This window comes from Ailuropoda melanoleuca, chromosome 12, assembly GCF_002007445.2.
Source record: "Ailuropoda melanoleuca isolate Jingjing chromosome 12, ASM200744v2, whole genome shotgun sequence".
NCBI lineage: Eukaryota > Metazoa > Chordata > Mammalia > Carnivora > Ursidae > Ailuropoda > Ailuropoda melanoleuca.
Genome location: NC_048229.1, coordinates 29959237 through 29986386, shown reverse-complemented (window position 1 = coordinate 29986386; position 27150 = coordinate 29959237). Strand labels below are relative to the sequence as shown.

Below are 27150 nucleotides of genomic sequence, written 5' to 3'. Positions count from 1 at the left end.
GTCTGTCAGCCCGTCTGTCAGCCCAGGCCTGCTGACCTTCCGAGACACTGCGGCCACAGCGAGGCGGACCACAAGACAGGAGATGGAAGAGGCCGCTCCAGGCTGAGCTTTGAAGGCCGTGGTTAAGGGCTTCAGATGCAGGCACTGCTGGTTCGGTTCAATTTTTGTCTCTCTCTTTCATATAAAGATTTTTTTTTTTTTAAATTTTTAAGCAATCTCTACACCCAACGGGGCTCCAACTCACAACCCCGAGATCAGGAGTCGCCTGTTCTTCCGGCTGAGCCAGCCCTCCCTCTCTTCCCCACCGTCTCCCTGCTTCCCTTTCCATCAAGGTCTCTGTCCCTCCTCCTGAATTTCTGTCTTCTGTATGTCTGCCCTCCTCTCTCTGGATACAGCACTCGCTCTCTCTGGATACAGCACTCGGGCAGGCAGGCAGGGCGGGAGGCTTCTGGTGGCAGCGTCGCCCTCTGGCTCTCGCCGCTACACCTCCTAGCTGCGCCCGCGGGAGCTATGTGGCAGTCGGCCTGGCAACACGTGATATCACACAGAGGCTGCCGCCGGATTGGCTTGGCCTCCCTGGAGGCGGGGCAGTTTCCGGCTTGCCGGGGGTTTTGGAAAAGCGGGGGAGGGGGGAGATGGACAGGAAGAAAATCGGGAGGGACTTGTCTTCCCTCAAACCTGCTCCCTCGCTCAGAGTTAATTCCTCTCCCGTCCTTCGCCTGAACCCCAAGCCCCCACACCCTCTCCCTCTCACACTCACCTCGACTTCCTCCCCATACCACCTACGGCCCCTCAAAGATCCCTGTTTTCCCCCAATCCCCCCCTTCTGGCCTCCTTCACTTCCCCCCCCCCGGCGTCCAGCCACCCCCCCCCCATTCTGAAAGCCACAGGTCCCCCTGCCGGGAAGGGCGCCAACGTCCGGGCAGCCCTCCAGGGCCTTCCCGGTCTCCCCACCCTCCCCGCTGGGGGCACTCGCCCCCTCCCCCGCGTCCGGGGCCCGCCGCACCCGCTCCGGGAACCGTCACGAGGAGCTGGTCGGCTTGGTCCCAGGAGGGGCAGCGGCCAGTCCGGGGTCCCAGGTGGCCGGTGCCGCAGGCCTTCGGATGTGCTCTCGCCCGGGGGCGGGACTCGAGAGTCGCCGAGCCCTAGTGCCCTTCCTGCGGGCACAGAGACCTCCCCCCATCCCCCGCAGCCGTCCTGCCTACGCTGGGAAACCGGACCCTCCCTCGCAGCTCCGGTTTCCCGAAAACTCCTGACTTGCAGATACTAAGAATGGCTTTCTAGACCGTCTTCCCCTTTTGCCCCATGGCAGCGTTCTGGCTCCGAGCCCTCACCCATTTTAAGACCCCAGGCCCTTCCTCTCCCACCTCCTAGGAGTCCGAAGTCCAGGCCCTCATCCTTCTCCATTTTCCTGGACCCAAGAATCTGAGCCCCAGGCCCAGAAGTCCAGGCCCTCCTCCCTCAGATGTGGGAGGCCTCGCCTCCAGCACCCCCTTCCTGGGCCCCGGGTGTCTGAACCCCAGACCCCTGCTCCCCAGGGCCCTGGCATTCAGCCATCTCTCCCTGTCCAGATGTTATTTCTCACCCTTCAGAACACGCCCTGCGGAATGTGGGGCAGCAAGGGAGGGTGGGGAGGCAAGTCTGATACCTCCCACAGCCTCCTGGGAATCTCTGGACTCCTTAAAGGGCTCCCCCTGGGGGCCCACCCGTCCTCCCTAGGGCCCTGAGGGACAAGCTGCGGTCAGAGGAGACAGAGGAGGTCGGCTGACATGCCTGAGGCAAAACCAGGTGGCTTTCAGGACTGCCTTCCCTGGGTGGAGATGCAGTCCCCTTTTCTGAATGGGGGCTAAGGGCTCCTCTGTAGGTTTGGGAGGGTGGGATGTGTTCTCTGGGGAGGGATTTCCTTCCTCCTGTGGGGTGGGGCTCTCATATCTGTGTTGGGTGGGTGGGTCTCCTCTGTGCGGTGAGGGTGTTCCTTTCTCTGTAGGGATTTGGGGGGCCCATCTCTGGGTGCAGATGAAGAGTCTCTGAATTTGAGTCCTTTTTCTCCATAGGGATGGGAGTGCTGTGTGCGTAGACCAGGAGGTCTTTGCATGGTGATTGGGGTCCTCTACATTTGGGGACTGGGGTCCTCTCCATAGGGATCGGAGTGCTTCTCTGAGTGAGGACTGAGTCCTTTCTCTGTAAGGGAATGGAGTCCTGCTGTGTCTGGAGATTAGGGGTTCCTGTCTGTGCGGGGAGGAGAGCTCTTGTCTGTATAAGGATGAGGGGGCCTCCTTTCTATAGGAATCCGGGCTTCCCCACGAAGGAATTCGGGGGTCTTCTTCATTTAGAGTTCCTTTAAGTGCAGTTTGATGCTTTTCTTTGAATGGGCCTGGGGGCCTTTGCTTACATCGGGGTGCGGCTTTCTCTCTATGAAAAAGTGAACAGGAGAGATGCAAGTCCCTGGCAGGGACCCTCCTCCTGGCATGTCCAGACTGCTGGCACCAGGCCAACCAGGCTGTGGAGTGGGGGTCCAGCCCCTCACTGCAGCTGGGGCACTGGTGGGCCGGGAGCCAGCAGACAGGGCAGGTGAAAGATGCTGTGGTCAGCACAAGGTGTCCAGTTTCCAGCCCAGGGAAAAGAGCTAATTATACCCCCAGGACCCAAAAGGTCAGGGCCTGGTGGCCTGAGTGGATGGGGCATGGCTTGCCCGGGGCAAGGGGAAACCGGATCGCTCAGACGCTCAGGATTAGAGATAAATTTACACCTGAAGGGGCAGGACTTCTGGGTCTGAGGGAGGAGGGGCTGGGGGCCTGGACTCCTGGGTTTTGGAGGAGGAGGGCGCTGAGCACTTGCTCCACCGTGAACATCTTTTATCTCGCAGCAGCCAAAAAGGCCCCCAAGGGCAAAGAGGCTGCCAAACCAGCTCCCAAGGAGGCCCCCCCCGAGGAAGCTCCTGCAGAGCCCCCCAAAGGTGAGCCAGTGTTCCCGTGGGGTCCGCAGAACCTGGCTCTTCGTCCCTCAGGCTCCCCTCGCCTCTCTGCACCCACCCTGCTCTCTCTCCTCGAGTCCTACCTCCAGAGCTAATCATCCTTCCCCTGCTCACAACCCTCCATGGCTCCCCAGTGCCTCCAGGTTAGAGCCCAACCCCTCAGCCTGACTGATTCATTCCCGAGTTCTGCCCAGCTCTGGATGCCGCAGCCCATCTCCACACCTCTCCTACCCCTGAGCCGCTTTCAAACCATCCAGTCCACCTCCCTCGAGTTCACAAATGGGGAAACTGAGGCCCAAAGGGGTGGGGGAGACAGGCCAAGGTCATGCAGCCACCTGGGTAACCCCTGGTCTTTCCCAAGTCAGGAGAAGCCACTTTGCTCCATGCTTTGGCATCAGAGCAGAGGGTCCCTAATGGGCTCTAAGCCCCGCTCCTTAAGTGGCCTGCTGCCCCTTCCCCAGCCTGCCTCAGACCCCCTAATCCTGTCTTCTGAACAGAAGCCCCACCTGAGGACCAGTCTCCCACTGCTGAGGAGCCCACTGGCGTTTTCCTGAAGAAGCCAGACTCTGTGTCGGTGGAGAATGGTGAGGGGGATGAGGGAGGAGGGGCTGGGGAGCAGGACTCCTGGGTCTGAGGGAGGAGGGGTGGGGGACCTGGGCTCCTGGGTCTGAGGGAGGAGGGGCTGGGGAGCAGGACTCCTGGGTCTGAGGGAGGAGGGGTGGGGGACCTGGGCTCCTGGGTCTGAGGGAGGAGGGGCTGGGGAGCAGGACTCCTGGGTCTGAGGGAGGAGGGGTGGGGGACCTGGGCTCCTGGGTCTGAGGGAGGAGGGGCTGGGGAGCAGGACTCCTGGGTCTGAGGGAGGAGGGGTGGGGGACCTGGGCTCCTGGGTCTGAGGGAGGAGGGGCTGGGGAGCAGGACTCCTGGGTCTGAGGGAGGAGGGGTGGGGGACCTGGGCTCCTGGGTCTGAGGGAGGAGGGGCTGGGGAGCAGGACTCCTGGGTCTGAGGGAGGAGGGGTGGGGGACCTGGGCTCCTGGGTCTGAGGGAGGAGGGGCTGGGGAGCAGGACTCCTGGGTCTGAGGGAGGAGGGGTGGGGGACCTGGGCTCCTGGGTCTGAGGGAGGAGGGGCTGGGGAGCAGGACTCCTGGGTCTGAGGGAGGAGGGGTGGGGGACCTGGGCTCCTGGGTCTGAGGGAGGAGGGGCTGGGGAGCAGGACTCCTGGGTCTGAGGGAGGAGGGGTGGGGGACCTGGGCTCCTGGGTCTGAGGGAGGAGGGGCTGGGGAGCAGGACTCCTGGGTCTGAGGGAGGAGGGGTGGGGGACCTGGGCTCCTGGGTCTGAGGGAGGAGGGGCTGGGGAGCAGGACTCCTGGGTCTGAGGGAGGAGGGGTGGGGGACCTGGGCTCCTGGGTCTGAGGGAGGAGGGGCTGGGGAGCAGGACTCCTGGGTCTGAGGGAGGAGGGGTGGGGGACCTGGGCTCCTGGGTCTGAGGGAGGAGGGGCTGGGGAGCAGGGCTCCTGGGTCAGGGAGGAGGGGTGGGGGACTTGGGCTCCTGGGTCTGAGGGAGGAGGGTTTGGGGACCTGGGCTCCTGGGTCTGAGGGAGGAGAAGCTCACAGTCCTCTCTGTAGTGTCTCATGGTTCCTGTCTGGCCACTCCCTCCCATCCCCCCCACCCACCCAGGAAAAGACACGGTGATTGTGGCCAAGGTGAATGGGAAGGAGCTCCCAGGAACACCAACCATCAAGTGGTTCAAGGGGAAGTGGCTGGAGCTGGGCAGCAAGAGCGGGGCCCGATTCACTTTCAAGGAGTCCCACGACTCTGCCAGCAATGTGAGGACCCCGTGGGGACGCTGAGGGCGTATGGGCTAGGGATGGAGGCTGTGCAGCCCCCAGGTCTCAGAAGTCCTGTTGCCTAAGGCCTGGAGCCCCTGTAGTTGGGAAACAGGACCTCCAGAGATAGAGGTTGTGTGGGGCTGCTTGGTGGAGATTGTGGGGGATGGCAGGGAGAATGTTTGGGTTAGGGCAGGGCGCACTTGGTTAGTCTGTGCATTCCCAGAAAGGTCTCAGGGGTCAGGGATGTGGGCCTCCCCGGGGTCAAGCTCATCCAGGCATGGAGAGACAGCTGGCCCCTCCTGTGGGGCCAGAGTGAGGACCCAGAGAGGGAGATGTGAGGCGGGCTCCGGTGGGGGGGGTGTAGGGTGGTGCTGGGAGCAGTCACATGCACCCACACCCCTGGTCCCGGCCCCCAGGTGTACACCGTGGAACTGCACATTGGGAAGGTGGTCCTGGGGGACCGCGGGAGTTACCGCCTTGAGGTCAAAGCCAAGGACTTCTGCGACAGCTGTGCCTTCAACGTGGATGTGGAGGGTGCGCTGGTGGGGGTGGGGAAGGGGAGCAAAGGGTTGTGTTGCGGGGGGTTGGAGTGGATGTTTCAGCCTGGCGTAGGAGACTGTGCAGATGTGGGGGGGAGATTTGGGGAGGCGGGGTCGGGGCGTTCAAATTTGCGGAGGCAGTCTACGAGCTTAGACCCCGAGGAGGTGTGGACTTGGGGGTGAGAGGGTGCAGGGTTTTGGGGGCCCAGCGAAGACTGAGAAGGTGAGTTAAGTAGATCCCAGGGTCACAGTGCACAGGCTTGAGAAAGTAGCCGTAAGGGCTTGGGAAGCAAGGGTGTCCAGGTTTAGGGCGAGGGTGTTCAAGCTGAGTGGGAGGTTATTACAGATTTGGGGGCATATGTGTGGACCCCTGAGGGTGTACAGGCTCTGGGGTCTACAGCCCCGGATGTGTGGGGCTTAAATATGGAGGACACAGGGAAGGCAGTTGCCCAGGCCTGGGGAGAAGAGCCTGCTGAGGAGGATGGGGGGGGGGACGGCTGCTTGGGGTGAAGGGTGAGGGGGGAGAGGCTGCTCGGGGTGGTGCAGCAGCGAGGGAAACAGGTATTCAGGCCCAAGTGACAGGGTGTGCTGATCCAAGACGGGGCCTGGGTGGAGACTGTGCAGGCCTGGAGGGGCACTCTTGGTCTGAGATCAGGCCTCACCTCCAGCTCACCTTCTGTCCCCCCATCTCCTCTCCCCAGTGCCCCGCAACGCCTCTGTGCAGGGTCTAGAAAGCTTCAAGCGTTCGTAAGTGATCCTGGAGCCTGGGAAGAGGTGGAGTGGGTTGTGGTGTCTGCTGGTGCCGAGGACTGTGGGAGTGTCTCCCCTGGGAGGGGGAACTGTGGGAGAAGGGAGGAGTGGGGACCCAGGGCGGGCCTGAGGGTACAGGACCTCCTGGGGTTCTCACACCCTCTCAATGGCCACAGGGGCGAAGGGAAGTCAGATGATGCGGGTGAGCTGGATTTCAGTGGCCTGTTGAAGAAGAGGTAAGCCTACCCACCTGGCCTAGAGAGGGGAGAGGAGGAGGCTCCGCTGCCAGCTCTGGACTCCCCGTTTTCCCCTCTATGACCTCCTGCATCTACCCATTCCCCACCCACCTGGCCACCTGGCCAGCCACCGTTCACCTACACCTTTACCTCCAACCGCATCCACTCAACTTTCTGTCTGCCAGTTCACCTACCTACCGACCCTTCAATCCATCATCCTCACATCCATTTTCCTGTTCACTTAGGCTCCAGTTCATCTGCACATACCCCTGTTCACCCAGTCAAACACCCATCTATCCATTCTGGGTGGGGAGGGGGTCCACCCATCCACTCACCAGTCTCATCCATCCGTCCAACCAGCTACCTATGTATCCATTGACTAATCTAACCATTCACCTGCCTGCCCACTTGCCCATTCATCTGCCCACATATCCATTCATCTGCCCACCATCTTCCCATCTGTCCATTCATTCATCCGCCATTACACTCAGCCACCCATTCAGTAACCCATACATTCATCCTTTACCCACCCACGCCATAATCCCATTTCTGACCTATGGAGGCACCATCTACCCACCTTTCTACCACCCATCTTCCATGATCCATCTTCCTTTCCACGTATGTATCTATCTGCACCTCCATCTCTCTCCCAACTGAATCCGTTATCCCATCCACCCGGTTAGCTCTCTGTTCGATTGATCTACAAGAAATTGCTGTTCTTTAGGTAAAAATGATGGGATATTGGTAATTTTATGGTGTTCAGTATGATGCTTGTCCATTCGCTTGGTTATTCATTATCCGCTGGTCTACCCATACATTCTTCTACTCATTCATCTATCCCCATAACCAAATCCACAACAATCCCATTTACTGATAGATTCATCTCTTTGTCTTTACCCAGCTAACTACCTACCCGGCCATCTCCCCTCAACATATCCACCCAATTGCCTACCCAACCATTTGCCACCAACCCATCAGTCCATCCACTCACCCAGCTATCCCCCATCCACCCATTCACCTATCTTCATGCCACCCATTCTCCACCTACCCACCTATCCATGGACCCACACATCCATCACCTTAGCCGTCCATCAACACCTCGACCCATGTCTGTATTAATTTCCCACCCAGTGCTCTGTACATCATCCCAAATATTCATCAGTCCCCCTGTTTCCCCACTCATCTCTCCTCTTTTTGTTCCCTTCCCTTTCTTCCTTCTTTCCAGAGATCTAATCACTTTCTCACTCAGCAAACATCTTCTGAGGGTCTGGGCTGAGATCAAGGGACAGAGAGAAATTTGACTGGGTCCCCGACATCAAGTCACGGATTGGTTTGGGGAGATGGGTCTGGTCCAACAGACACAGGCAGAGACCATGGCTGTTTAGTGTGATCAGAGAGAAGGTCCCACAGGGGCCTGGTGAGAACCCAGAGGGAAGGCAGCTTATTGCCTGGGAAGACCAGGAGTGCCTCACAGAGGAGGGAGCTTTGGCACTAGGTCTGAAGAGGAGTCCATCAGGAAGGGAAAGTAGGGAGGGGTCATCTGGGCAGGGAAACATTTTGTGCAAAGGCTGGGAGGCAGGAGGGGGCCCGGAGGGTTCTGGTAAGGCAAGTAACATGCTTGGGTGGTTGTGGGGGTGGTGATGGCATGGTGGGTGGGGTCATGACTGTCAGGCTGAGCTGCTGGGGCTTCCTCCTGATGGTAGTGGGGGACCCATGGAAGAATTTTGAACAAGGAAAGGGTGACATTTGATGTGGAAGTTAGGGGCCATGTAGGGAACAAGCTGGAGGGGAAGGGGCAGGATGGAGGCCAGGAGGTCAGCGAGGAGGCTGAGGCCATGGTCCAGGCAGAGAGGAAAGGGGTACCAGGCCCAGAGAGAGAGAGAGAGTGGTGGGTGAAGGCAGAGGGAGGGCCAAGGCAGAGGGAGCACCTCACCTCCTAATCCTAACTGCCCCTCCACCCCCCCTCCTGTGGCCCCTGCCCGCTCTCCCTGCCCTCAGGGAGGTGGTTGAGGAGGAGAAGAAAAAGAAGAAAGATGATGATGACCTAGGCATCCCCCCTGAGGTTTGGGAGCTCCTGAAAGGGGCAAAGAAGAGCGAGTATGAGAGGATCGCTTTCCAGTATGGCATCACTGACCTCCGGGGCATGCTGAAGCGGCTCAAGAAGGCCAAGGTTGAGGTCAAGAAGAGCGCAGGTCAGCACTGCTCTGAGGGGAGCTGGGCCCTGTCTGGGGGATCCCAGCATCATGGGTATTGGATGTTTGGACCCTGGACCTATCTCTTGAAGGTCCCAATCTAAGCAGTAATAGAGCCCTGTTGCCAGGCACCTCCAAGTTCATGGGAGGATTCCTGACGTTGACCTTGGGAGAGTCCATGGTCTGGGGAGGGAGATGTGGCAGCTCTGGGGGTGACCAGGGCAGTGAGAACCTCCCAGCGCCATTCCGCCTGCATCCCTCCATCTCCAGCCTTCACGAAGAAGCTGGATCCAGCCTACCAAGTGGACAGGGGCAACAAGATCAAGTTGGTGGTGGAGATCAGTGACCCAGACCTTCCCCTTAAGTGGTACAAGAATGGCCAGGAGATCAAACCAAGTACCAAGTATGTGTGGAGGGACTGTCCCGTGGGAAGTGGAGGGAGATCTGAGTCTCAGAGAGGGCCCAGATGTAAGGCTGACCACTCTTAACCCAGAAGGAGTACTCCCTCATTCATATGAAAAGTGCAAATACCTCAGTAAAAAAATTGACAGAGGAGGGGTGCCTGGCTGGCTCAGTCAGCAAAGCATGCCACTCTGATGTTGGGGTCATGAGTTCAAGCCCCATATTGAGTGTAGAGATTACTCTTTAAAAAATCTTTAGGGGCACCTGGGTGGCTCAGTCGGTTAAGCGTCTATCTTTGGTTCAGGTCATGATCCCAGAGCCCTAGACTTGAGCCCCGCATTGGGTTCCCTGCTTAGCGGGAAGTCTGCTTCTCCCTCTCCCTCTGCCTCTCCTCCTGCTCGTGCTCCCTCTCTCTCAAATAAATAAAATCTGTAAAAATAAATAAATATAATCTTAAAAAAATTGACAAAGGTAATGAAAACGAATTTGGTTGAGAAGAAACCCAAATGGCCAATATGCTATGGAGTACACATTCAACCTTGCAAATAACAACAACAACAACAATAATAATACAAACAAATAATAGTCTTTCTGCCCTCTAAATGGGCAAAGACTTTCCAAAGTGATAAAACCCAGTGCTGGAGATGACATAGGGAAATGGGTACACAAATGCTGCTGGCAGGAATGGTACTTGCTAAATCTCTGAAAGGGCAGTGTGTTAAAAATCTTTTAGATTGTGCAATTCGAGGGATTTACCCTAAGACAGTTATCATGGTTATGCATATTTAGGTGCAAGGATGTTCACTAAAGCATTTGCTGTTGTAGCCAAAAATGGAATACAACAAAAATGTATGATTCCTTACCTAAGTGCTGTGTAGTCACTGAAAAAGAGATTCTAAAATATATACTAATATGGGAATCTGGTCAAGGTTAGCAAACGGGAAGAAGCATGGTTCCCATTTCTGCTTCACAAAATGTCAATCCACATATGTACCGATAGAAAGATCGGAAAGACAGAGGCTGAAATGTTTGCAGCAGTGATCTCTTGGATGGGTTCTAGTTTTATTATTTTTTTCTTGGCTGTGTGTGTGTGTGTTTAAGTTATTTATTTATCTAAGTAAGCTCTCCATGCAATGTGGGACTCTAACCCAGGATCCCCAAGTTGCAGAGTCAGTGTGCTCTTCCGACTGAGCTAGGCGCCCTGGCTGTGTCTTTAAAGTTTCTCGTCAGGAGCATGTTGGATAAGATAAAAATTTAGGTTAGTTAAGGTACGGGTTACATTGCTGTAAAAGTCCCTAGGTTACATGACTTTAAGTGAGAGAGAAATGTATTTCTAGCTGATTGAGGCTGGTAGGTCGACTTTATCCTTAAAGATTGTCTGGGGACCCAGGTTCCACATTTTTGGCTGCACCATTTCTTTTTTTTTTTTTTTTTTAAAGATTTTATTTATTTATTTGAACAGAGACAGAAACAGCCAGCAAGAGAGGGAACACAAGCAGGGGGAGTGGGAGAGGAAGAAGCAGGCTCCCAGTGGAGGAGCCTGATGGGGCTCGATCCCATAACGCCGGGATCACGCCCTGGGCCGAAGGCAGAAGCTTAACCGCTGTGCCACCCAGGCGCCCCTGCACCATTTCTTGTGGCCTTGTCCTCATCCGCATGATTGAAGCTGGGTCATGGGTACATCTGTGCCTGGCAGACAGGAAGGGGGAAGGAGAGAAGTCCAGCGAAAGCAACTCAAAGGTGGAGATGACCTAGCAGTTACGCAGGTCGAATCCACTCACATTCCATTGGCCCAAGTTTAGTGGCGCACCATCCCAGCTGCAAGGGAGGCTGGGAAATGTAGTTCTCTAGGTGGGTGGCTGTGTGCTACTGCTAAATGGAAGGGGAGGATGGATGGATGGGGGGCAGTTAGGATTTCCACTGTAGTTATTTAAGTACTAGAAATTAGACCCTCTGTCCCCTCCTGCACAATTTAGCTCTGAGAGGGAGTGACTTGCCCTGAGAACTGATGGGCACATCTACCCCAGGGCTGGGATGATCTCCAGGCTCTAGCCTGAGACAAGATTTTTGCACCAGGTACGTGTTTGAGAACGTTGGTAAGAAGCGAATTCTCACCATCCACAAGTGCACGTTGGCGGACGATGCTGCTTATGAGGTTGCTGTCAAAGATGAGAAATGTTTCACTGAGCTTTTTGTCAGAGGTGAGGCTGAGATTTGGGCCTCAGCTTAGAGAGTGGGGCTCTGGAAGGGGTCCTGAAACTACTGACCTCTTGTCCCTCGGTGTCTCACAGAACCTCCAGTCCTGATTATCAAACCCCTCGAGGACCAGCAGGTGTTTGTGGGTGACCGGGTGGAAATGTCAGTGGAGGTATCAGAAGATGGCGCCCAGGTCATGTGGTAAGTGACTCTGGATCCCTGAGCCCACAGTTTCTTTGCCTCAGCTCTGATCTTTATGAGCCCTCTTAAAGATTCTGAAGAACTTTACCCAGTAGTCACCGGAAGACCTCAGCCTTTCTCTATAAATCCTGACCTTCACCCATGACCTCTTCCTGGAACTTCTGACCTCTACCCATCTCGTCTTCTTCCAGGTCCTTTTCCTGATCCCTGTTATTTCAGATTCATTTATTCATCCATTCAACCAATCATCCATCCTTTGGTCTGTCCACTCATGTATCCATCCGTTCATCAACCCATCCATCACCCCATCCATTTATGCCATTGGTTCATCTGTCCAACCATCCATCCATCCATCCATCCACTCACCCACTCACCCACCCATCTCCTCATCCATTCATCCATCCCCACATCTATTCACCCATCCAACAAATCTTTATTGAGCACCTATTTTTACAAGTGTTTCAGAGGAGCACTAACAGAAGCTATAACCACTTTTTAATAGGGAGAAGTGACTCAGGAGGTCAGGGAAGGCTTCCTGGAGGAGGTGACAATGGAGTTGATATTTGAATGATGAGGAGGTAGAAAAGAAGTTGGAAGGGAGGAATTTCTCAGACAGGGAAGTACGATTTAGAGAGGCCACAATACCTGACATCTCTCTGGGACTCCAGGACTCCCTCCATGCCCTGACATCTCCCAATGTTTCATATCCCTTGACCTCCAACTGGGACCTTGTGGCATCTCCCTGTGGTGTGTGACTTCCTGTGACCCACCATCCCACCTGTGACCCGTCTATTCAAGATGCTTCTGCCAACTTGAATTCCTCCTCCCTCCTGGGACCTCCCTTCTGACCCCTGACCTCTGCTCAGAACTGTCTCTCTGGCCCTCACCCTCTGATATCCAGACCCAGGGCTATGCGGTCTCTCACTTCTCCCCTTCACATCCCCTTCACTTAGGATGAAAGATGGTGTGGAAATGACGCGGGAGGATTCCTTCAAGGCTCGATACCGCTTCAAAAAGGATGGGAAGCGTCACATTCTCATCTACTCGGAAGTGACCCTGGAGGATGGGGGCCGCTACCAGGTCATGACCAATGGTGGCCAGTGTGAGGCTGAGCTCATCGTGGAAGGTACGGAGCCTCCAGGTGGGGTGGGGGCCGCACTGGGTCATGCTCCTCCTCACAGCTCAGAATTGCTCAGGCCCTGGGGCGCCTGGCTGGCTCAGCCGGAAGAACGTGTGAATATTGATCTTGGGGTCATGGGTTTAAGCCCCAAGTTGGGGGTAGGGTTTACTTAAATAAATAAACTTAAAAAAAATTGCTCGGGGGTGCCTGGGTGGCTCAGTCAGTTAAGGGTTCAACCGTTGGTTTCTGCTCAGGTCATGATCTCGGGGTCCTGGGATCGAGCCCCGCGTCAGGCTCTGTGCTCAGCATGGAGTCTGCTTGTCCCTCTCCCTCTGCTTCTGCCCCTCTGGCTCGCTCTCTCAAATAAATTAATAAATAAAATCTTTTTTAAAAAGTTGCTCAGGCCCCAAATCTTGCAGCTATCCCTGACTCCCCTCTTGGCCTCCCACCCTGCATTCAATTCACCAACGAGTCCTGGCTGCTCCCCCCTCAGACGATATCCGGGACCTGACTGCTCTTCCCCACCTCTGTTGCCCTCACTTGCCCCAGGCCTCCACCCCTCATGCCTGAACGCCCGCAGTGGTCGCTGGGTGCCCTGTTCCCATGGCCCCTCTCCTCCTCCACTCACACACACACCGGCCAGAGTGAGCCTTGTAAAATGTAAGTCAGATGGTGGAAACTGAGCACCCTGCTGTCCAGGGCCCAGGTCACTTTCCTGCGTAAGATGTCACCCTCTGCACCGGGGGAAGCGGGCTGAAGGCCACACGGGACTCCATGCACTGCTTTTGCAAACCCTTGTGTATCTATAATTCCTTAAAAAAACAAAAACAAAAAAACCCCAAACCAGGGTATTTATGAACCAAATCAATTACGGTAGGTCTATACGTAGCCATAAAAAAAGGACAGTTTGAAACATACTGATACGGAAGGATTTCCAAGATACTGTATGGCTAGGTGAAAAAGCAAATGTGTTACAACTTGCAAGGAGGAGAGGAGAGGAAGGAAGGGAGGGAGGGAAGGAAGGAGGGAGGAGAGAAAACCTATATACCTATTTGGTTTCATAGTGATCGATTGAATGGATAGTGCCTTTGGAGAAGGGAGGGCTGGAGGTGGCTAAGTGGGAGATAGCCCTTCTAGTATCTAAATCCATTTCCTTTATTTTTAAACCATGTAAATGCATCATTTTGTTTAAAAAAGCAAGTATATTTTTTTCAAGATTTTATTTATTTATTTGACACAGAGAGATCAAGCAGGGGGAGTGGCAGGCAGAGGGACAAGGAGAAACAGGCTTCTTACCGAGCAGGGAGCCGGACGTGGGCCTCGATCCCAGGACCTGAGCCGAAGGCAGATGCTTAACTAACTGAGCCACCCAGATGCCCCTTAAAAAAAAAAAAGTCGGATCCCAGCCGTCTTCGCAACACTCTCTAGTGGCTCCTGCCTGGCTGGAGTCCTCTCTGGGGTCCCCTAGGTCTGTGATCTGGCCCCATCTGCCCCTGCCCATCTCATCTCCTACCACGTCTGCCTCGCTCACCGCACACTGGCCTCCTTGCTGTTTCCCACACCAACAAGGCTGCTCTGCTCCACAGGGCCTTTGCACACGCTGTTCCTGCTACCTGGGGGACCCTTCTGCATTCTCGCATGGACTCTTCCCTGCCTTTCCTCAGGCCTCATCACTCCCTCTTGTTATACGTTTCTGTGTTTCCCTGTTCACCGACTGTCTCCCCACTAATATATGAGCTCCATGAGGCCCGCGGATGTTTCTGGGTTGTTCGCAGCTCTATCCCCAGTGCCTGGAACAGTGCTCAGCACAGAGTAGGTGCTTGCAAATATCTGTGGGCTGACTGGAGTTGTGATGGCCCCATATCCTTCTGTCCCTGTCCAGAGAAACAGTTGGAGGTCCTGCAGGATATTGCGGATCTGACGGTTAAGGCCTCGGAACAGGCCGTGTTTAAGTGTGAGGTGTCTGATGAGAAGGTGACAGGCAAGTGGTACAAGAACGGGATCGAGGTGCGGCCCAGCAAGAGGATTCACCATCTCCCACGTGGGGAGGTGCGGGAGAGACTGTGGAGGTGGCGGGGGTGGGGCGGGGCGGGGCATGTGTATCAGTCAGCTACGGTTGCAGAACAACGATCTCTGTACTTAGTGGTGTAAGGGGAAGAGGATGTATTTACTCCTGAGTCTGCGGGTTGGTTGGGGGCTGGCTGATCTAGGATGGCCTTTCTCAGGCCTCTGTGGTCAGGCGAACATCTGCTCTGCTGATCTTCCTGGGCTCTGTCAGGACCTCGGCCAGGACACCTGGCCTGCCCCTGCTCTGGTCCATGCGAAGTCTCATCCCCCAGGAGGCCAGTCCTGGCGTATGCCTGGGGCAGAAGCAAGCATCCCGAGAGAGAGCAGCAGCAAACAAGGCCTCTGTGGCCTGGGCTGGGAACGGTCCCAATGTCACCTCTGCCACAGTCTCTTGGGCAAAGGAAGCCACAGGCTGCAAGGTCTTATCACAAGGAGCATGGATACAGGGAGGGGAGAAGTTGTGTCCATATTTGCGAACAGTCCCCTACAAAATGGGGGAGATGTCTAGCTGGAGAAACAAGGGACTGGAATTCAACAGGTGGCACAGGGACATCGAAGAGAAGCATCTGGTAACCTGTGGGGTAGGGAGAGCCACCGTGATGCCAGTAGAACAGCACGCTTGAATACGCTTGTGCCCCAGTACAGGGGTGAATTGCATTTCCTGACCATACCTCTTGCCAGAACGTAGGCTTTCTCCGGGTTCTGTGTAAGGAACCCTGCCTGCCGGTGGTGTCGATAATTCTGAGAATGAATCCTAATGCTAGTAGGGCATTTATTATGTGCCAGGGAGATTTTTACTTGCTTTACAACATCCCTGGTGTAGATTGTTATCATTCTATCTGTTTTACAGATGAAGAAACTGAATGCACAGGGAGCTTAGATGACTTGCCTAAGGTCACACAGTTAATAAGTGGCAAAGCTGAGATTTGAACCCAGATGCTAGCATTTCAAAACTCAGAATAAAAATGGTGGGCATGGGGGCGCCTGGGTGGCTCAGTTGGGTAAGCATCTGTCTTCACCTCAGGTCATGATCCCAGGGTCCTGGGATCGAGCCCTGCGTTGGGCTCCCTGCTCAGTGGAGAGCCTGCTTCTCCCTCCCTTGCTCCCCCTGCTTGTGCTCTCTCTCTCACTCTCTGTATCTCAAATAAATAAATAAAATCTTAAAAAAAAAAAAAAAGGTGGGCATGGGGGTTGGCGCCTGGGGGCTCAGTTGGTGAAGCATCTGCCTTCGGCAGATCAGGTCATAATCTTGGGGTCCTGGGATCGAGCCCTGCCTCGGACTCCCCACTGAGTGGGGAGTCCCTCTCCCTCTGCCCCTCCCCCTGCTCATGCTCTCTCTCTCTCAAACTAAAAAAAATTGGTGGGCATGGGAATATAGAGTGCACTGAGATGGTGTTTCTTTGGGCAGCTGACTGGCTCATTCAGAAGAGCCTGTGACTCTCACTCAGGGTTATGACTTCGAGCCCCACATTGGGTGTAGAGATTACTTAAATGAATAAACTTAAAAAAAAAAAAAGATGTTTCTCCGTGGTAATCCTCAGGCTGACCCATCTGACCCCTGCCTTGTCCCCCCAACCCCTTAGGTTCCACAAGCTGGTGATCGATGACGTCCGCCCTGAGGATGAGGGAGACTACACATTCGTGCCCGATGGCTATGCCCTGTCCCTCTCAGCCAAGCTCAACTTCTTGGGTGAGGCTGCCCCTTTGTGTTCCCCAGGGGCCAGAGCACCCACCTTCCCAGCAGGCCCCGGATGCCCTCCTTTAGGATTAGGTTTCCCTAATGTGTATTAGCGGTGAGAGCAGGCATCTGCTGATCTCATGGGAGGAATCAGAGAAGAAGATGGAGAGAGCCCTGTGTGTTCTGAAGTGCGTCCACCTGGGAGGAAGGGCAGTCATGGGCCTGGACCCATCCCCAGCCCCCTAGGTCCCTGGGTGACTCCAGATCTTCCCCTCAGCCTCTGGGGCGGGAGGGTGGGATAAGGGGCCCACTGGGTTTAGAGCCAACTGTACCATCTTCTTGTCCTCCAGAAATCAAGGTGGAGTATGTACCCAAGCAAGGTAAGGACCAGGGGCTCCTGTGATAAGCTGAGGGTCTGGACTCCTGGGTCTGAGGGAGGAGGGGACTGAGGGTCTAGACTCCTGGGACTGGGGACCTGGACTCCTGGGTCTGAGGGAGGAGGCTGGGGATCCTGACTCCTGGATCTGGGGGAGGAGGGGCTGGGGGCAGGACTCCAGGGTCTGAGGGAGGAGGGACTGGGGACCTGGACTCCTGGGTCTGAGGGAGGAGGGGGCTGAGGGTCTAGACTCCTGGGTCTGAGGGAGGAGGAACTGGGGACCTGGACTCCTGGGTCCGAGGGAGGAGGGACTGGGGACCTGGACTCCTGGGTCTGAGGGAGGAGGCTGGGGGTCCTGACCCCTGGGTCTGGGGGAGGAGGGGCTGGGGGCAGGACTCCAGGTTTTCTATGGCTGTTAGAGCCCAACTCTTGGGGACCCCAGCTTGCCTTGGTGGGGATCGGGATGACCCAGCTGCCCACTCCCAAGTTCCCCAATATCTCTTCTCTACCACTAGAGCCACCAAAGATCCACCTGGACTGCTCAGGGAAGACCTCAGAGAATTCGATTGTGGTTGTGGCTGGAAACAAGCTGAGGCTCGATGTGTCCATCACCGGGGAGCCTCGTCCTGTCGCCACCTGGCTGAAGGGAGATGAGGTATGGCGAGCTCCCCCCCCTCCCAGTGCCCTGACTTCTCTGCTGGACAACTTGAGGCAAGTGGCTTCCCCTCTCTGAGCTTCAGTTGTCTGTAAAATGAGAATGAAGATCTTTCTTCAGAGGGTTGTTTTGAAGACTGGAGATTATATTTGTCTATCACATGGTACAGGCCTGCCACATGAGGGGTGCCCCACCATCCATCCATCCATCCATTAATCAATCAGCCTACCAATCAGCCATCCATCAACTCAACCATCCACCCATCTTTCCATTCATAAACTTATTGATTACTTAATTCATCCGGCCATCTTCTTTTTTTTTTTTTTTTTAAAGATTTTATTTATTTATTCGACAGAGATAGAGACAGCCAGCGAGAGAGGGAACACAAGCAGGGGGAGTGGGAGAGGAAGAAGCAGGCTCATAGCAGAGGAGCCTGATGTGGGGCTCGATCCCATAACGCTGGGATCACGCCCTGAGCCGAAGGCAGACGCTTAACTGCTGTGCCACCCAGGCGCCCCATCATCCGGCCATCTTCTCATCTAGTAATTAATCCATTTGTCCATTTATCCATCAGTCAATCTAGTTATCCATCCATCCATCCATCCATCCAACAAATATTTTTATCTTGTATGTTCCAGGCCCTGGACAGTTCAATTTTTTTTCTCTCCTCTGGGCTTCAGAGTCCTAGTCTGTAAAATGGATAGACTTGACTCAATCTTCATTCATTCCTTCAGTCAGCGAATACACCCCAAGGCTTCCTCTGTGCAGGGCTCTGTGTATAGCACTGAGGATACAACCATGAGGAGCCTTCACTATCGGAGGGAGGCAGACATGGGCCCAAGCAGTCACAGTCCAGGGTGACCAGGGCTGAGATAAAAGGGGATACTGGAAACTGTGAGACTTCAGGGTGTAGGGCCATCACTTTCAGCTGGGGGCTTCCAAGATGGCTTCCCAGAGGAGGCAACTTCTAGGCAAGTCCCAAAGGATGAGTAAGAGTAGAGCAAATAGAGGAGTGGGCATGCCAGATCTTGGGGATTTTAATGAGGGTGGTGTTTGGAGGACAAGGAAGGCAACGGGGAAGAAGGGTAAGGCTGGGTGTGGATCTAATGGGTCCTCTTGTGCTGGGTCCAAGGCCTTGTGTGTTGTGGGGTGACGGGTAGCCGCTGGAGGATTTTTGAGCCATGGAGGGCAGAGGCGGTCTGGCCTTGGGGAGAGGTGGAGCAAGGCCATCCCGTGGCTGTGTCCAGGTGTTCACGGCCATCGAAGGCAGGGTCCGCATTGAGAATCATGCAGATACCAGCAGCTTCGTGATCGAGAGTGCCGATCGAGCAGACGAGGGCCGCTACACCATCAAGGTCACCAATCCCTTGGGCGAGGATGTGGCCTCCATCTTCGTGCGCGTTGTGGGTGAGTAGAGGGAGCTGAGGGAGTGAGCCAGGGGTGGTTCCCTGAGGCCCTGAGGGACCCCCTGACCATCCTGCCTCCGACAGATGTCCCAGACCCCCCGGAGGCTGTGCGTGTCACCTCCGTTGGAGAGGATTGGGCCATTCTTGTCTGGGAGCCACCCAAGTATGACGGGGGGCACCCAGTCACCGGTGAGTGCCTATATGCCAGAGTTCCCATGACCTCTGACCCCTCCTACTCCCCCTTCCCTGCCACCCCAACTATCCCTTGGTCTTGGAGAGTTCTTAGCATCCTCTGTGATCACCCTCTGAGATGTTCTCCATCTTTGATGTCTTGCAATTCCTTTGGTCTCACTCTCATTCTTTGCTTCCCAACGACCTGGGGATCTTCACTTTGGCCAACAGCCTAGGGTTTTCTGTGACCCCTGACTCATGACTGTTCCTGACCCCCAACCCCATGACTGGTGACTGCTGACTGCTCTGTGACCCTGAGACCAACCCAAGATTCACGGCCTCAGACCTGTCTGGGTCATGGGACCTTTTGATGTGCCTCTCACTGCTCCAACTGACCTGCAACCCCATAGCCTTCCCATGAGCACTCACTTCTGTTTGGGGGGGCCATCCAGGTTACCTCCTGGAGCGGAAGAAGAAGGGCTCTCAGCGCTGGATGAAGCTGAACTTTGAGGTCTTTACGGAGACCACCTATGAGTCCACCAAGATGATCGAGGGCGTCCTCTATGAGATGCGGGTGTTTGCTGTCAATGCTATCGGGGTTTCCCAGCCCAGCACGAACACCAAGCCCTTCATGCCTATTGGTGACTCTCCTCTGCACCCTCCCCAAGCCCCTGTCCACCTCCAACCCCTGCCCTGCCTGTCACGGATCTCTGACCCTACACCTGGCCTTTGACCCTCAGGCCCTAACCAACCTCCTGACCTCTTACTGACCCAGCATATTAGTCACCAATCTCTGTGATCCTAGACTCTGTGCCGTTGCCCAAATACCTCACGGGCCTCTGACCTCCCAGACTAACACTTCTCCCTGCTCCTGGAGACCTCACTGTCCCTTGATATATCTTGTTGTTTTAATGACTCATGATGACACGTCTTGGCTCACTGACCTCTGGCCCACCATATTGTGTCCTTTCCTGATCGGTGACTTCAGCTCTGATCCCTGCCCCTCCCTGTGACCACCGACCCCTCATTTACCACCACCTCCCCTTTCCCTGGATTCTTACAGCACCCACAAGTGAACCCTTGCACCTGGTGGTGGATGACGTGACGGACACCACCACCACTCTCAAGTGGAGGCCTCCAGATAGGATTGGGGCAGGCGGCATCGATGGGTACCTGGTGGAGTACTGCTTGGAGGGCTGTGAGTGGCCCCATCAGGCCTGGGGGGAGCACACGATGGCTCACACAGAGCCCTGGTGGGGGTCCAGTCCAGGGGACTGCAAATAGGGCAATGCAGGGAGAACTCTCTGGTGGGGTGGGCTGCCCTGATCCTGTGTCTTCACTTTACTTGCATGAGTCCCTGAATGGGGTGGCTCAAGCCAGGCCCCCATTGACCAGCTTGTCCTCTTTCCCTCCCTTTCTCCCTCCCATCCTCCTTCCTCCTTTCCCTTTACCCATCTTCCATACAGTAATATCTTTTCATCCATCCATCCATCATCCCTGTATTTATCTGCTACCTATATTCCTTCTTTCTCCCTTCCTTCCTTCCTTCCTTCCTTCCTTCCTTCCTTCCTTCCTTCTTTCTCTCCCTCCTTCCTGCTTTCTTCCCATCCCTTTGCCCACCATTCGCCATCCATCCAACCATCTGTCTATCCATCTGAAAATCTTTGGATCAACTAACTAGCCATCCATCCTGTAACATATTTTCCATCCATATATTTATCTCTTCTCCACCATCTTTCTTCCCTCTTCCCTCCTTCCCTTCCACCCTCCTTTCCTTCTTTCCATTCATTCATTTCCCTATATGACCATCTGTCTACTGTCTCTCCATCTTTCTGTGTATCCATCCTGTCCATCCATCCACCCATCTTCCCACACATCCAGCTCTCCATCCTCCACTGAACAAACATGGATTGAGCGCTGGACTCCATGCCAGGCCCAGTGCCACGGCTGTGGGGATACCTGCAACATGGTCATCTCACTGGGAAGACAGGTGTGATCATCTCAACACTGTATCCCAGGCCTTAAAGTAAGACAGACGTGGGTTCCTATCCTGCCCCTACACTTTCTAACCATGTGACGTGGGCAAGTCTCTGAGCCTCAGTTTCTTCATCTAAAAACGGGCGAAGACTGTTGCCTCCTTGACAGGGTACAGTGATGACTGCATTTGGTAATGCATGTAAATGATGGATGGTTGGACTCTCATCAGCTTCTTCCCTCTTTCTCTTTCCAGCGCTCTTTACCCCATTCTTGCCCTTGCCTATCCCTCCCCGATCTGTGCCAGGCCACCGTGATGTTTCACGTTGGTGGTTGTTGGTCTGACCCATACTGGTTCACCAACCTATGGCAGTAAAACCAAGATGGAAACCAAGGAGGCAGGAAATCTAAGAAGCTGTCTCTAACCACCACCCCTGATTCCCTACTCCTCTGAACCTTGATTTCCCCATCTCTAAAATGGGGATCACATAGGACAGAGGCAGAAATTAATGAGCTAACTAACACTTGTGCCACCCTTCCAACCTGGTCATAATAAGTGCTTAAATAAATGTCAGCTACCGCTGTTCAGTGTGGTGGTCCCAAGGCACGGGAAGGGACAACCAGCGGAGGGGCTCCAGGAAGGTCCCCAGCATTGCTACTCTTTTGTAGCCGAGGACTGGATCCCGGCTAACACGGAGCCCATAGAGCGCTGTGGCTTCACCGTCAAGAATCTCCCCACAGGAGCAAAAATCTTGTTTCGGGTAGTGGCGGTCAACATCGCGGGGCGCAGCGAGCCCGCCTCCCTGTTCCAGCCTGTCACCATCCGGGAGATCGTGCGTAAGTGCCTCTGAGCCCGCTCTCCTAAAGACCAAGTTGCTGTCGTCTGGCCCGCCCTTGCCATGTCATCATTAGGGCCTCCCCCCCTCCCCCGAGAACGTCCTTGCCGCTGTCTCTCTGTCCCTCCCTCGAGTGTCCCCCAGCCCAGCATTGAGCCCCCGTTCCTGTGTCTGTACCCCCAGAGCAACCCAAGATCCGGCTTCCGCGCCACCTCCGCCAGACTTACATCCGCAAAGTGGGGGAGCACCTCAACCTGGTCGTCCCCTTTCAGGTGCACCGAGCTGGGGTCGGGCTCGGGGTCAGGGCCCAGGGCGAGACCTGGGCTGACCTCTCTGCCCCCCATCCTTCCCCTCCCCCCCACCCAGGGAAAGCCCCGGCCCCAGGTGGTGTGGACGAAGGGCGGGGCTCCGGTGGACCCCGCCCGCGTGCACGTGCGCACCAGCGACTTCGACACCGTGTTCTTCGTGCGCCAGGCGGCGCGCTCGGACTCGGGGGAGTACGAGCTGACCGTGCAGATCGAGAACATGAAGGACACGGCCATCATCCACATCCGGGTCGTGGGTGAGCGGCCAGCTGGGGCAGGGGGGGAGGCACTGCGGCCCCAGGAGCCGGGAAGTGAAGAGATTGGGACGGAAAAGAGGGTGAGAGGCTGGGATGGGGCCAAAAAGCGAGGAAGTGGGAGTGGGGAAAGGCCTAAGCGGTGTCAGAATTCGGGGACCAGGTGAGGGGGCAGAGGTGGGGAGAGATGGGGAGAGGAGGTGAGGGGCGGGTGTCTGACAGCCACCCCCCCACCATTCCAGAAAAGGCAGGACCTGCAGAGAACGTGATGGTGAAGGAGGTGTGGGGCACTAACGCGCTGGTGGAGTGGCAGCCCCCCAGAGATAACGGGAACAGTGAGATCACGGGGTATTTTGTCCAGAAAGCCGACAAGAAAACCATGGTGAGAGACCAGAAGGGTCTGGGGTGGGGCCACAGCCGGGAAAGGGAAACCGAGGCTTGGAGAGATTGGGAGCGCGGGCTGCGGCTGGGAGGGAAGCCTTTTGACTGAAATAGGGTGCGTGGTGGGTTTTCTTTTTCTTTCTTTCTTCTTTCTTTCTTTTTCTTTCTTTCTTTCTTTCTTTCTTTCTTTCTTTCTTTCTCTTTCTTCTTTTTTTTAACTAAGGTGAAATCCACATAAAATGAAGTATTTTATTTTTATTTTTTTTAAAGATTTTATTTATTTATTTGACAGAGACAGCCAGCGAGAGAGGGAACACAAACAGGGGGAGTGGGAGAGGAAGAAGCAGGTTCCTAGGAAGGAGCCTGATGTGGGGCTCGATCCCAGAACGCTGGGATCACGCCCTGAGCTGAAGGCAGACGCTTAACGACTGCGCCACCCAGGCACCCCAAAATGAAGTATTTTAAAGCTTTTAGTCCATTCCCAGAGTTGTGTCACCAACCCATTTAGTTCCAAGACATTTTCATCTCCCCAAAAGGAGGCTTCGTACCCATTAAGCATTCACACCCTCCCACCCAGCCCCAGGCAACCACTGATCTGCCTCCTGTTTTTATGGATTTACCTACTGGGGACATTTCCTATAGATGGGATCATCCAATATGTGGCCTGTGTCTGGTTTCCTTCACTCAGAGTGTTTTCCGGGTCCACCCACACTGCGGTGTGGATCGGTGCTTCATTCCTTCCCGGGGCTGAGTGATAGTCCGTGGTTTGGATCCTACCATGTTTTGCTTCTCTGTTTGTCTGCTGGCGTTATTCCCACCTTGTGGGCCATTGTGAGCAGCGCTGCTGGGAACAGCAGGTTGTCTTAGCGGGACGCACGCTTCAGTGTGCTTTCCTCACCGGGCCCTTCCTGTGTCTGTGTCCCTGTGTCCAACTCTCCCGGCCCCTCCCCTCCCCCCCAGGAGTGGTTCACCGTCTACGAACACACCCGGCAGACCTCCTGTACCGTGCCTGACCTCATTGTGGGCAACGAATACTACTTCCGCGTTTACAGCGAGAACTTCTGTGGGCTCAGTGACTCACCTGGCGTCTCCAAGAACACGGCCCGGATCCTCAAGACGGGTACTGCCACCCCACCCCGTGGGGTCCGGTCTCCTCTCTCGGCTGGGCTTCTACCTTGACTCCTCCCCCCGCGCCCAGACTCAAAGCTGATGGCACCTGGTGACAGAGGAGAGGCAGTCAGGGCCCACATTGGTCACCTGACAGGTGTATCTCGCCTTTCCCAGGAATCACCTTCAAGCCGCTTGAGTACAAGGAGCATGACTTCCGAACACCTCCCAAGTTCCTGACGCCTCTACCAGACCGGGTGGTCGTGGCTGGTTACGCTGCCGCTCTCAACTGTGCCGTCCGAGGCCACCCAAAGGTGCCGAGTGGGCGCGCGTGCGTGTGTGCATATGTGTGCGCATGTGTGTGCATGACCCTAGAGGGACATCTTCGCTCAGATTCAGCCATACCCGCTCCTTCTCGCCTGACTTCTCTCTCTTCTGTTCATGGAATTGACTCACTTTTAACCCACTTCCTGTCTCTCGCCCCTTCGATCAGAGCCCAAGTCTCAGATCATTACACTCTGGCTTCCCTCGGAAACAGAAAACTTCGGCGGGAGTTGGGGGAGGTCTGAACCTCCAGGGCTCCCTCCCTGGCACCTTCTGCCCCGTCCCGTTTCCCGGCCGCTGTTGGGAATGTGAACACTTGAGCTCCAGCGACTCACCTGGACCAGGAGCTGGCAAACGAGGGCTCGCGGGCCAAATCCACCTGCCAGCAATTTCTCTAAGTAAAACATTATTGGGACATGGCCTTGCACGCTTCGGTATTGCGTGCGGCCGCGGAGACCACAGAGCCGGCAAAGCCTGAAATATTGACTACCTGGCCCTTTACAGATGAGGTTTGCCGACTTCTGGTCCAACTCCAAGTTTTCGGCTTCAGCCCCCATAGGCACGCCATGAATTCATTAGTTCACCTCCTCCATCTACCCGCTTTATTTGCTAACTGTACTCATTCATTCATTCCGCTCATTTACTCACCTACCAGTCCATTCATTTACTCGGCTTATTTATTCACTCCATTTGCTTATTTACATCACTCGCTCATGCAGTCTGTTTATTCTTTCAACACACATTTTCAAAGGCTGTGTGTGCTGGTGAATTGGACAGGAAGTTCCTGGATGTTGGGGGACACTGACGTGAATCCAAAGTCATGCAAATGACTATAAAACCGTGAAGGGTGGGGTGCGTGTCAGAGTCCGGAGGGTAGTTGAGAACGTACAGCGGGCATTCCTGCTGCAGCCTAGGGGCCCGAAGTGACGCCTGAGCAGAGACCTGGAAGATAAGGGGGAGCTAATTAGGGGAAAAGAGGAGGGAGGAGCAGTATTGGAAGAGGGAACAGCCAGTGTGCCAAGGTCCTGAGGTGGGAGCCCATCGGGTATGTTTGAGGAAGAGCGAGGAGGCCCGTGTGGATGGAGCGGAGGGAGGGAGTGGCAGGATGGGGGTGAGGGCAGAAGGGTAATGGGACCAAACCATGTAGGGTCCTGTGGGCCACGACACAGAGTGAGCTCTTTCCCTCATAAAGAGGAGACTGAGGGTCAGAGAGGAGAAATGACTAGTTCAGGGTCATCCAGTCAAAATTAGGTGGCAGCACAGCCGGGATCCGAATCCAGGCCTGCCTTCCAAAGCCCACTTTGCCATCACCCAGGGACCTTCCCTAAGCTGGCCTCTTCTCCCACTGCCCTCGACAGCCGAAGGTGGTCTGGATGAAGAACCACATGGAAATCCGCGAAGATCCCAAATTCCTGATGACCAACTACCAGGGAGTCCTGACGCTCAACATTCGCCGCCCGTCCCCCTTTGACGCGGGGACTTACTCCTGCAGGGCGGTCAACGAGCTGGGGGAGGCACTGGCCGAGTGCAAGCTGGAAGTCCGAGGTGAGCGCCCCGCCTGGCTGCCCCTCACACGTGCTCTCACACAGCTACCCAGAGGCCCCGTGCCAAGGGCAGAGCGGCGTCAGCCCGGGGCCCCTAGGCGTGTAATGGGGAAGCCGGATTCGGACCCCAACAAGAACGAGGCAGGGTGACATGTGCACAGGGCGTTGTAGGGGTGGGGATGGGGAAGCACCTGAGGCAGCTGGGCCAGTCGTCTGAGGAAGCTTTCCAGAAGGAGTTGAAGGACAGATAAGAGGTGAATGAGATCGAGAAGAGCTGGCAGATGATCGCCAAGGCTCTGGCAGGCCTGACCTGTGTGGGGAGCTGTGCGGGCGCCCAGAAAAATGCCTCTCCTCCCCAAGCTCTGTCCCTCCTGTCTCCTCCTGTCTACCCCTCAGCCCCAGCCCCGATCACCTCTTCCTCTGGAGTTCTTGCCCGGCCTTCTCCCTGGACTCTTTGCCTCTCATCTCTCCCTCCAGCCCACACCCCACAGGGCCCTAGGGAGCTCTCTCTCCAGGGCTGAGCTGCCCCTCCCCTCCCCAGGCTCCCCAGCAGCCCTGAAGCCCCTCAGCCTGGTGTCCATGGTCCTGCACCTTATCCCACATGCCCCGCTCTGGCCTCATGTACCCCCATTTTCCTCAACACTGTTCCAGCCACACCAAGCTGTTGGCAGTTCGACAAACCCGTCATACTTTCTCTTGTCCCTGGGACTTTGCACATTCCATTCCCTCTACCTGGAATGCTTTGCCTTGTGTCCTCTGCCTTGGGCTCCAGCCCATCAACATCTGCCAGTCAGGGCTGACTGGAGAGGCCGCTACCCAAGTCCCTCAGATGTGACTGACATTAATATGGGCTTCCAGGGTCCCTCCCCAATTGTGACTCCCCCTGGTCCTGATGACCGCCCAGAAGACAGAAGTGGCTGTGAACCCTTAACAAGCGAGACCTTCCCCAAGCCTTACTGGCTGTCATTCTGAACACTGCTCTTCCAGGCTGACCCAATTTCTAATGTTTTGCTATCCTCTTTATTAATTACTGAATCAGCTCAGAAATATCCCTTTATGATTCTAGTGACAGCTTGTCACCAGCAGCTGCTTAGAAATCCCATCCCAGTTTGGGGTTCAAAGCTACAGGAATCGCAGGCCCTATGACAGTGGTTTGACTGCCCCACCGAGATGTGACGTGCTCCCCCTGCTGGCCGCATGAATCCAGCAGGAAAAAGGGCCTGGGGTGGGGCACAGGGACTTGGGAAGCCCAGCCCACCTTACCCACTCTTCTCTCATTTCCCCCACAGTGCCACAGTGAGACTGTCTTCCATCTGCCAAGATAATTGGCCACTGGGTCCTAACCTGGACCTCCCTGAACACTGTTTCCCTTTCTAGAGTTACCACTGAGAAAATAATAGTCTTGTCTACAACCTGTGTGTGTCTGTCCTTGAATCTGTAGCTCTGCCTACCTCTACCTATAGGGGCTTAATGATGGGGACAGCAGGTTGGAATGGCAACCATGATAAGGCAGCCCTGATGAAACAGACCATATTGAGGCCGCCATCTTGGAAAGGCTACTTTAGTGATGCTACCATGCTGCCATGGCAATTACAAGTCACAGGTGAACCAAGACCTCACGGAGGCAGCCCTCT

The 27150-nt window shown here is 55.4% G+C and overlaps 1 protein-coding gene across 1 annotated transcript; it reads left to right on the top strand.

Annotated features, from left to right (window-relative positions):
* The first annotated feature begins 708 nt into the window (after positions 1-708).
* Positions 709-26928, top strand: MYBPC2 (myosin binding protein C2). The gene is given in 29 exon segments (XM_002917819.4): positions 709-1788; positions 2867-2956; positions 3472-3558; positions 4651-4799; positions 5219-5336; positions 6043-6088; positions 6268-6327; positions 8326-8519; positions 8790-8922; positions 10998-11122; positions 11213-11318; positions 12272-12444; positions 14321-14466; positions 14468-14487; positions 16089-16195; positions 16534-16563; positions 17075-17214; positions 18462-18621; positions 18705-18809; positions 19244-19432; positions 19855-19989; positions 21435-21602; positions 21785-21873; positions 21968-22163; positions 22403-22542; positions 23502-23661; positions 23826-23962; positions 25331-25517; positions 26806-26928. Coding segments are annotated over 29 exon segments (3420 nt in total). The 5' UTR covers positions 709-1769; the 3' UTR covers positions 26817-26928.
* Positions 26929-27150: the final 222 nt, after the last annotated feature.